Source organism: Acomys minous, assembly GCF_964271855.1.
Source record: "Acomys minous genome assembly, chromosome: 14".
NCBI classification, from domain to species: Eukaryota; Metazoa; Chordata; class Mammalia; order Rodentia; family Muridae; genus Acomys; species Acomys minous.
Window position 1 is genome coordinate 35,140,895 of NC_140496.1, and position 10,839 is coordinate 35,151,733.

Consider the following 10,839-nt stretch of genomic DNA (forward strand, 5'->3'; position numbering starts at 1 on the left):
AAGAGCAAGAGACTGAGCTCTCTGCCTCCTCCTCCTCCTCTTCCTCCTCCTCCTCCTCCTCCTCCTCCTTCTCTTCTTTTTGGTTTTTATGAGGCAGAGTTTTTCGGTGTAGTCTTGGCTTTCCTGGAACTTGCTTTGTAGACCAGGCTGGCCTCAAACTCTGCTTCTGCCTCCCAGAGTGCTGGGATTAAAGGTGTGTGCCACCACGTCCAAAGTGTCTGCCTCTGCTTATAAAGGCACAATTGGCACCTTAGTACACTACCCACTTCTTCTAACTCAAAGGAGTTTTCAGTTTTCAAATCCCACTCTTGAATCAGGGGAACCTATTTTCAAGTACTCTTTTTAGATTTGTTTGTTTGTTTGTTTGGCTGTTTACATGCGTATGTGAGGGTGTATGTGTGTATGTGTATGGGGTGGAGGCAGGGTGCTTGATCATAGAGGCCAGAAGAGGGCAATAGGTGTCCTCCTCTTTCACTCTCCACTTATTTCTTTGAGGCAGGATCTTTCCCTGATGCAGGGGCCCAGCCTTTCTCTTTGAGACCGGGATCCAGCCAACCTCAGTGATCTCCCTGTCTCTGTCCCTTCAGAGCTCAGGTTACTGGGATGCACTGGACTACCAGACCTGTTATTTGTGGGCTGGGATCTGAACTCTGGTCCCCATGACTGCACAGCAAAAGCTCTTAGCCACTAAGTCATCTCTTGAGCCCCAGGGAGTCATTTTTTAAATACATAAATTTTGGGGGCACATTCATTACTACATCAATGCTTTGAAACAGTGTAGATTAATTCACTACAGTGTAAAGATTACCACTGGTTGATTTGCGTTTTGTCTGAGTAACGTTACATGGAGTGACATTTGTGCTTCATTTTTAACTAAGATAGTAATTGTATGGCATATACTCATGAGAATCATATGGTATTTCAGTTCAGCATGTAATATGTAAGGGTCATAACATTTATTATGTCTTTCTCTTGCACTATTCAAAGTCCCCCTCACTAGCTACTTCGAAACACACAGTTAATCACTGTTAAGCAGGTTACCCTGTTGTGCAATAGACCATGAGAAACTGCTCCTCCTGTCCAGGTGCGCCCCTGTGCCTTTAGCCATCTTCTATTGATCTCCGACTCCCTAAACCTTTCCCGGGCTCTGTAACTGTGCATCTGCGCTCTATTTCTAAGCTTCCATATTTGAGAGAGATCCTAGAGGATTTGTCTTTTGCTGTCTGTATACTTTATCTTTTCAAAGAATAAAAATAATGTTGACAGAATGGCCCTCTGCTCTGTCACAGAGAGATGCCTTGTGGGCTTCACTTCCTATTCTGACCCATGATTCAGGGGAGCAGAGTCAACATGCAACAGGGATGCACAGAAAGTAACAGGGGGGAAAAAGCGAATCGCTAAAAGTTCTGGGGACAAATCTAGAAGTCATATAAGAGGCAATTTGGTCCAAGAAGAAAGAAATTTCTATTGCTCAGATGTGAACTGATGGGTCAGGAAACAGCTGGGTGTTAGCCTGACCTTCACTTTGGTGCTGGGAAGGGATTCACTCTAAGCTAACAGCATGTGACCCATGATTTGGTGCTGAGCTTAGAGTCTGGCCCCTTGACTTTCAGCCTCTGGGACTCATATAGCCGTGAGCAATGCACCACACCACCTGTGGCATTTTAAAAATGCGCACATATCTTAGGCCACTACGTCCTTCTTGAGTCTCCAGTTACAAGCTCATTCTGTCCCACACTGGCCAGTAGTGTCTGAGACAGCAGGTTCCAGGGAAGTGTAAGCAGCGGTGTAGACAAAGGATGCTCCCTTTCGGGATGCGGTGTGGTCCAGGATGAACAGGAAGCCCTTTCCCACTGAACATTCCTGAGGAGAAAGGAGGGCAGCTTCTTCCAGAGCACATACATGATCTTAGTAATTGAATAAGAGAAGCATAAAATGATAGAACACGTTAACGGGACAGCCTTGTGTTACAGAATCCATCTTAGTAAAAGTTTGACTTCTTTATCTGTGGTCAGATGCCTGACCTAGAGTTACCAAGCCTTCATCAGCCCATTTCCTTACCCACTAGATCATCACACCGATAGACAGAACGTTGTCTCTTTAAAATGTTGCCGTGTGTGTGTGTGTGTGTGTGTGTGTGTGTGTGTGTGTCTATGGATTCACACATTTATAGAATATGGTAGGATTATGTTTATGCCTAGTCCTAAATACTGAAACCTAACTCTCAACATGATGTCATTGAAAGTGATGAGGTCCCCATGCTAGTGTTCCCTCAACTCCGGGTTGGATTAGAGACCTTACACAGAAGATTTCAGGTGACTCTCTCTTCTACCAAGTGAGGATACAGTGAAAAGTGTTGCCTAGAAACCTGAAAACAGGTCCTGCTGGTGCTTTAGGCTTGAATTCTTCAGCCTTCAGAACTGTGAGAAAATACATTTCTGCTGTTTCCCAGTGTCCCAGCCCACAGTGTTCTGTTATAGCATTCAAATAGATTAAGACACAAGACACTGAGCCTGGCGCACAATAAAGGCTCCAGGTGGTGGTCGCTAGCAAGGGGACACAATTTCAGGTTATGGAAATATAGACATGTAAACATACATGTAAACACTGAGTCACCCAGTAAGTTCACGGCTTATATCGTGATATCTGGCACACAGGGAAGGAGATCCTGGCTTCCTATACAATGTCCACTGTCATCTGCAGGATAGCTCCTGGTGTTACGGAGTGAAACAAAGGGCGCTTTACCTCCCATGGACTTTGGGGGTCCGAGATCACATAGTGGGATGGGCACTTACTCTGAAGAACTTCAAGCAGTGGCCAGATGTCCGGGGATACCAGCAGGCTTCAGCGCCCCCCGCCCCCACCATTGCATTTAATCAAAAGTGTATTCAAAATATGATTCTGGGAGATTATGGTGGAGATTTGCAGGAGGCTCTCAGTGCAGGCAGAAGTATAGTGGGAACAGATTGTGGCTTGGGGCCCGAGGCTGGGGTAATCACAGGCTCAGACGTGCCATTCTCAGGCCTTGGGGTTCACCATTAGCTCCGGACAGGACCTTGAGCATTGGAGAGAGGACTAACAAATCTCATTCCAGCCCCGCCCCTTTCCCAGGATTCACTTTGCCTAGTTGGAGATAAAGTCCTGATTCTGACGTTGGATTTAGCAGGCTCACATCTGCAGTTTGGGCTTCCTAATGCTGACTCAATGCGAAAAGGCCCCTCCACCGGCCTCTAAATGACTGGTCCCTACAAGGAGTATGGGCAGCCTCTGCTGCAGTCTCCTGGGGAGCGGGTGGAGTGTCTACCTGAACCAAGGAGGGGGTATGGTGAAGAGCGCCTTGAAAGAAACCTTCAGCTAATGCTCTTTATTACATGCGTTAATCCGGCAAAGCCGACTGGAAATAATGTTTATCTTTTCGCAGTTTAATTTTCCGGACCCTAAGCCTCAGGTCAGCGAGGGCGACTGGCAAAGTCCCTAGGGGAGCTGGGGGGTGGGGCGGGGCGGGAGCAGCTGTTGCCCAAGAGCCAAACTGCAGAGAAGGGGTTTCCCAAAGGAGATGAGAGGGAGCCAAAAGAGGGCTTTGGACCGGAGCCGAAGGCTAGAGTCAATCAAACCGGGGACCTGAGATCTTCTTCTGGCTCCCTGCTTGGGCTTTAGTTTCCTCATCTGAGGAAGCTTTTAGGGGCGGGTTGGCTTTTAAAAACAGGGTTTCTCTGCGTAGCCCTAGCTGTCCTGAACCTCACTCTGTAAACCATGCTGGCCTTGAAATCACGAAGTTCTGCCTGCCTCTACCTCCGTGTTGAGTTGCTGGGATTATAGGCGTTTGCACCATCTGCCCCATTCTGAAGGTTTTTAATTTTTTTTTCCTTCTAGAGTCCCCCAAATGTCCAAATTCCTCTTCCACATCTTCAAAAGGCCTTTAAGGAACCTAGACGAAGCTGTTTTTCTCCTCCAGCACCACCACTGATCTGGAAGGTGTCAACCAACAGGGAACCAGCCTCATATCTGAGTGGTCTGGTTCCTGAGACTGGGAGACTGCCTGTAGGGTGAAGTTCTCATACGCACGCCAACCCTTGTCCTTGTTTGTCCCCATGAGTTCCTGGGGGGGGCTCCTCCTGGGCTCCACTTATGTAAGAAGCTATGACTTTGCTCCTTGACTGAAGCTGAGTCCTCTAGAGCTGGGCCCTGGGCCCTGGGCCCCAGCAGCCTCATCCAGCCTGCATTCTGGGGAAGTCCTCCCCCAACTTCCGCTCCAGACAGACTCACAAAGGGACAAGGAGACGAAGCCCCTGCCCTGCCCCTCAGCTCCCACTGGTTGGCCTGTACTGGAAAGGATTGATCCTTGAGCTTAAACAGAAAATATGCCCTCTGTGGTCCCTACCGACCCCTCAGCGCTGCCCCACTTCACCGTTGCATTCCAGTGAAGTGGGCCAAGGGAATGTCAAGTCTCCCTTGGTGGTAAGTTTACAGCCCCAGGGAACAAAAGTTACTTCTCAGCAAATATTCAGCTGCTGGCAGGTACAGTTTCAGAAGTGTCTATGTCTTGGGCATTGAGGGTGTGGCTCCCTTTGATTAATACAACTGATGCTGGCAGGCCCCAACCCTGTCCCCAGAAGCCTTTTGTGGCAATTCCGACCCCCCACTCCAGCTCCACCAGCCCTCTCCCAGGGTCCCTGGCATTGATAGGCTGCACACTGTGGGTTCAGCTGGTTATTTTTAAGGTACAGCCTGGGGACTGGGAAGGGAAAGGAGACACAAACAGTCCTTTGGGACCATTCCAGGTAGGAAGTTACAAAGTGAGCAGGCCAGGCAGGGGTGGGTGAGCGGGGATGCTGTTTAGGCCCTCCAACCAGAAGAGGGACAGAGACTTGGTCAAGGTACACTGCTCACACACAGGGCTTTCCCCCAAGGTGTCCTGCAATCTCCCCATCCAAGTCTGATTAGGTGCATGTCTGCCTGGCCAGCCCCAGCCTCGTGTGCAAGAATAGATGCTGGGATGGTTCTGTGTGTGTCTGTCTTAGGCAAAGTGAGAGCTCCCTCGCCCCTGCCAAGGCCTGGAAGCTTCTTAATATGAAGGTGAATCCAGAAGCAGCTGTTTCCAAAATTCTTCTGCAAACCGCAGCCATTGCACTAACCTGCTGAGAGAGGAACGGTTGATTAAAACCCGAAGGCCACTTGACCATAATTTCTAGAAAAATCAGAGGTCAGCCTGTGTCCCACCCCAGGGGAAGCCAAGGTCTAGAGGCAATTTGCTTGTCAGAGGCAATGCTTGGGATAGTTATCTATAAATTCAACATAGCAATGTAACCCAATTTTCTAAGCCAAGAGCTAATCCTGAGAGAAATTACTACAAAAACCAGAATTTTGATGCAACTAATTGCTGGAGGCTACCTAGTGCTTAAGGAATGTCCCTTTGTGTTGGTGGTGAAGTTTTCTTTCACCAGGCCCTCATCAGAGGCACATCAGAGGAGTGGGACATTAAATGTCTTGCTATGCTGTGTGTGTTGGGGGGGGGGGCGTCAAACCTTTGGAAGTATCCCCCAGGGATAGCTTGGTCCTTGGCTTCCAAGTTGTAAAATGCAGAGAATGTCTGCACTGCCCAGGTCTTTTAGGGGACCAGAAGGAGCAGCGACTGACCACTAATTCACAGTGTGCATGGCCCCACACCCTCAGACACCCCAAAGCCAGAGCGACTCTAGAACATACTTAGAACTAGCCAAGCAGAAGCCAACTAGTCATATAAACGGGCATAGGCCAAGAGGAGAGAGAGACCTGCATGCCTGGTGCAATTTATAAGGCAGTTGCATGGAGCTAGATTGCCCATTTCTTTAAAGACTATGTGATTTTAGGACCCCCCCCCCCCCCGTCTCTCTTATGATTTGGCTTTAGACTTGAGAGTGCTTAGACTTTGAGAGTGTTGTGGACAGTCTCCCCCTAGATCTGGGGAAGGTGACAGGTGAGTATCTGTTGGACAGGCACTATTAGCATCGCTGGGGTCCTACTACCTTCTGCTCCTGATGGATACTGGAACCGCACTTCAGGCTCTCTCCGCCTCGGGCATGGCGCACAGTTCAGTGGCAACCCCTGCAGGGCGAATGTGGAGTTTCCAAAAGCTTTGGCTGTGCAAGAATCCTCTTCTCCTCTGGAGTCTCTAGGGGCCAGCAGTCGCCTGATGGAGCTGGGCTGTCTGGGAATGAAGTGGCCCTCTGGACTTTGGGCCCTGGGCGGAGTTGGGGGAGCACCTTCAACAGCGTTGGCTGCCGCTGTGTGAGCCAAGGACCAAATGCGGTGTTTCTGGCCGCTTGGGTAGTGCACGATCATCGTGGGGCCGCTTGGCTGCATTGTAGTGAAGTCAGCTTCTTCTGATCGGGTCTCAGTGTAAGAGAAGCCGGGTACCGCCAGGCAGCACTCTCTGCTCTCCAAGCGTCCCTCTTGAGTGGCAGAGCAGGGCGCAGGCAGAGACTGCACGCTCTTCTGAAAATCGGCCAGCCTGCGGGCTGCTGAGGCCGCTGTCTCCTCTTCGTCTGCTTCTTCCTCTTCCTCCTCTTCCTCCAGGTCTTCCAGATCACTCAGCCGCAGCCCCTGGGCCTCCCGAGTGGGAGTAGCATCTGTAGGAAATCAAGAGCTAGTGAGAAAAGCCTAGCACTCTCTAGGGAAACTCCCGGGAGTGTCCTACCCAGAGAAGCTTTTAGCAAGACGCTCGCGGGCTCTGCACTACCACGTTTCTCTTGCCACCAACGGGCTGCTCTCCCTAGCTCCAATGCTGGCTGCTTGCCCCAAGGGAGCAATTCTCCGCACTTCCCCGCCCGCCCTGCCCCTCCGATCTTCTGGACCCCTTGCTAAGCCATGGTAAGGCTACTTTGCACTGCGGGAGTCTCTCGGCTATAAAAGGAGGAGGCACTTTTCTTTCAACTTCAGCACACACGGTGTCCTGTTATTTAATCCAGCAAATATGTACGTGTGCAGAGCATCATTTTGACATGAGACATCTAGGAACTACAGCAGTAAAAAACGACTTCCAGGGGAGATGGCCTTCTAGAGGGGTTGGCAGGGACAAAGTGCAGAAAATGGGAAGCGAGCAAAACGGAACTCAGGAGGGACTTGAGATCTTGAGTGAAGGTGGGAAGTCTTTCTGAGAGGACACTTTCGAGTTGAGGAAAAGCCTTAGCTACCACCTTTCTCTGTGAGGCGTTGTGCAAAGGCCCTGGGCTTTGGGATGCATCCTGAGGCAAGGATAAATGGAGCATTTTAAAAGAAAATCTATAGTAGCACAGGCGGCTTTGGATCTGATGTTTAATGTGGGCAGGTGGGCAGGTGGTCTGTACCTTTGGTGTCACCGGTCAGGGTCAGGCAGCCCAGAGAGTCTTCTCCTCCACCTTCTGCTTTCCTCTCCTCCCCACCCTTGTTCTTGGGAGCCCACGTCATCTTGTTCTCCTTCTTGAGGCGCCGGCGGGCGTTGGCAAACCAGGTGGACACCTGGGTGAGGGTCATCTTGGTGATGATGGCCAGCATGATCTTCTCCCCCTTGGTGGGGTACGGGTTCTTGCGGTGCTCATGGAGCCAGGCCTTTAGTGCACTGGTGCTCTCCCTAGTGGCATTCTTCCTGCGGCCAGCACTGCCCAACTCCACTCCACCGTACCTGTGGGCAGACAGGGCTCAGAGGTCAGGGTAGGAGCTACAGGCTTGGCCAGTAGAGAGTCCAGGTGCCTGGAAATGTAGTTGTTTTCCCTCCTCCCTTCTTTCCCTAGGGAGAATGCAGGAGATGGAGGAATACCAAAGGAGGCCAGCCACCACGCTCTGCTCCTCAATTTCTCACCTGTCATATTGATACTGCCCCAGAGTTGGCTCATAGGTGTAATAAGCCCCTGGCTGGGTCAGGCTTGGGGTAAAGCTTCCTGCAGCATCCTTAAACTCATACTGGGGATTCTAGTGGAGAGGAAAAGAGAATTCAGGATCACACAGGCAAAGAATATAGGTACCCTTGTAGGAGCGACACCTTATCACCACCCCTTGCATTGGCTGTGCAATGTTGGACATAGCTTCCTAAAGCCTCAGTGCCTCAGTTTCTCCTTTATTAAGATTGAGGCAATAAAGTCATTCATGCTGGTAGAGTACTTGGTAGAGTCCCAGGGACAGAATAAGCAGTGACTGAGTACCAGCTATTTCAATGGCTGCAGCTTCTGGGCTCCTCACCCCATACACACCTGCTGAGGCCCTCCCCAGCATCATCATGGGAGAAATATTCCTGACTCTTGCATGCTTCTGATTTGTGGGTAAGTTACGTGAACCTCTCTGCACCTCAACTATACCCCTGTGAGTCAGGGGCAACGATGAATTACCTACCTTGCAGAGTTAAAAAGAAGTGCAAATGGTTTACAGTTCTGCAAACTGTAAAGTGCTGTGAGCTTGAACTTGTCCTTACCCACTGTGCTGTTTTCTCAGCATTGTTTGTCCCATTTAGATTTCTTCCTCCAACAAGGTCACAGTACAGTTCACCTCTGCATCCTCCCAAACCCCAACGTTCAAGTGAGCAGTTCCAGGCCCCCATCCTATTACTCACCAGTGCACCACACAGTGGGGGTGGCTCTGGGCCATAGGTCAAGTACCCAGGGTAGCTCTGGGCAGCTGCATAGGGTGCTCCATAAATGCCCAAGGCAGCCCCCAGTTCTGGATGAGCACTGCCCAACAGCCGACTGTCATAGGGTGTACAGCAAAGAGTAGAGGCAGAGGTGGAGGCTGAGGCCACATCTGACACCGACCGAGGAGGGGCAGTTTCACAGCAAGTGGCACTGGAACTTGCAGACACCAGAAACTACAAGAACAGGAAAGGAGTCGTTAGAAGTTTAAACTCCAAAGGCAGGCACCATCTATTGCTCTAGCCAGAGAAGGGTAGCAAGGAAGCTAGTGGCACAATGCTTTCCTTCTTCTAGTAACCAAATACCACGAGGTGCAGAACCCTCTGCTGACTGCTGGGATGGGGCTTTTCTGGGGGCAACTTACAGAAGTTCCTCTTAGAGATGCACCCAGGCCATTGCTAAGGCTCCACAGCCTTAGAGACCTTCTGGAAATGAGACCAAATCCCTGCCCCTCCTCATGGGATTCTATAAAAGCTGGCTTAAAGGTTAGCTTTCAAAACCACCATCAGCGTCTCATTCCTGCCCCCATTGTACTAAAAGAGAAGCCATCACAGTCAGGATAGGGGACTTATCCAAAATCCCATGGCAGGTCAAAGGTCCACCTGGCACTAAACCTGTGTGTGTGTGTGTGTATGTATGTATGTACAGTGATGTGCATCCTCAGAATTCTCCAAGGAAATCCTCCCCACCGCACAGCAGTCTGGTTTGGAAACTGGAGGGAAGCAGAAGCAGAGAGCTTAGAAAGGAGCGGGGGATCGGAGCAGACTTCAAAAAATGAGCAGTGCGGTGCCACCGCTCTGGCCTGGGACGCTTTTGTTTTCTCCCGAGAGTCCCCTGGACACCTCACAAATCTGTACCAGCCGGACCCTGACTGCAAGATCCCTCAGATCCCACCCACCTCGTGCAGAGAGCGAGGTTAGAGTGCCCGCATTTTCAGGTGGCACTCGGGAGTGAAAGCTCTCAGACTGGCATCAGGATGTCAGTGGTTGCGGTGGTAATATTTCCCGGTCCTTGTTCCTTCTGACTTCCCTTGGTCACGAAGAAGAGAAAGCTCAAGGGCCAGCGCACACGAACTGGGCATCCCTCTACCCCCCACCCCCCATCCACCTCTAATGAGGCACTTACTCACCTGGGATGCGCCGCCATACGGATGTCCAAAGGGCGGGAAGGCCATAGCAGCTGGCCTTCTGGGACTCGTCTCCCCCTTTCCTTTCGAGTCCCCCGCTTAGCTCGGCTATTCGATGACCCCAGTTGCGCGACGTCTGGTTTCCTTATAGGGCTGCAGGTGCCGGGCTCCAGTTTCTTGGGCCGCTGAGAGGGACTGGAGGCAGAGCCAAAGGTAGCTGGACTGTCGGGTCCTGCGATTGGGAAGGCACCCCTGCGGCCTGTGGGGTCCAGAAGGCAGAGGGGCCCATGGGATGGCAGAATTAGGAAGAAGGCGCAGGGTGCCAAAGGCGCGCGGTGGCGAGGTGAGATGCAGCGCGGTGTGAGACTGTGAGGTTCCCGAGGTGTCCCAGTCCAAGGTGGCCAGAGGCTCAATGTGACGTCACGGTAATCCCGGGCCGCCAAAGGGGACCTCGGGCCCCGGGGCCCCGGGCCACCGAGCGTGCTAAGGGCAGCCAGCCCGTGTGCCCGCGCGCACTCTCAGGCACACTCTTTCTTGCTCTGCTAGGTTTGTGCAACGGGCGAGGAACGTCAAAGACCCTGACCCTCTGCTCGCCGCTAGATCCTACCAGCTTTCGCCTCCAGCTCACGCGCGCGCGCACACAGACCCTATCCAAATTCCCCGGGAGAAGTGGGAGATGCGCCTCCCTGCGAGCCGCTGGGGCCCAGGGTGCAGCGTGCTCGCCTCCTCCCCTGCGGCCCGGGCTCAGAGGAGGAGAGACGCAAGCCTGGGCGGCAAGGGAGGAGAGAATACAAAAGAAGAGCCCGGAGGAAAGTAGGGAAGTCAGGCAAGGGGGAGGGGGGCGGAAAAGGAGGGAGAGGAGAGATGAGGAGTCTGATGCGGGGGGGGGGGGGGAGTGGGGTGGGCGAAGGCTGGGAGGAGGGAGAGCCGGAGCAGGTGGAGGAGAGCAGCGGCTCGCGGGACCAGCCTCCAACCCATCTCTGCCTCCCTGCTGCACCAAAGTTTGTTGGCCCAGCCGGCCCAGAGCTCGTAGGGCTGGACCAGCTCGGGCAGCTTTGATGGAGCCTTCTGGGCAGC

The 10,839-nt window shown here is 52.0% G+C and overlaps 1 protein-coding gene across 2 annotated transcripts; it reads right to left on the reverse strand.

Annotated features, from left to right (window-relative positions):
* Nucleotides 1-4,706: 4,706 nt before the first annotated feature.
* On the reverse strand, nucleotides 4,707-10,528 carry IRX6 (iroquois homeobox 6). Of its 2 annotated transcripts, none has more exons than XM_084757795.1 (6): nucleotides 9,766-10,528; nucleotides 8,561-8,812; nucleotides 7,817-7,926; nucleotides 7,326-7,639; nucleotides 6,006-6,608; nucleotides 4,707-5,135 (listed from the first exon to the last, which is right to left on the reverse strand). In XM_084757795.1, the coding sequence occupies exons 1-6, from the start codon at nucleotides 9,808-9,810 to the stop codon at nucleotides 5,131-5,133; spliced, it is 1,329 nt and encodes a 442-aa protein (XP_084613921.1). In that variant the 5' UTR covers nucleotides 9,811-10,528; the 3' UTR covers nucleotides 4,707-5,130. The 2 variants fall into 2 exon arrangements, with proteins under 2 accessions (XP_084613921.1, XP_084613920.1); XM_084757794.1 differs by having other exon boundaries at nucleotides 4,707-5,138.
* Nucleotides 10,529-10,839: the final 311 nt, after the last annotated feature.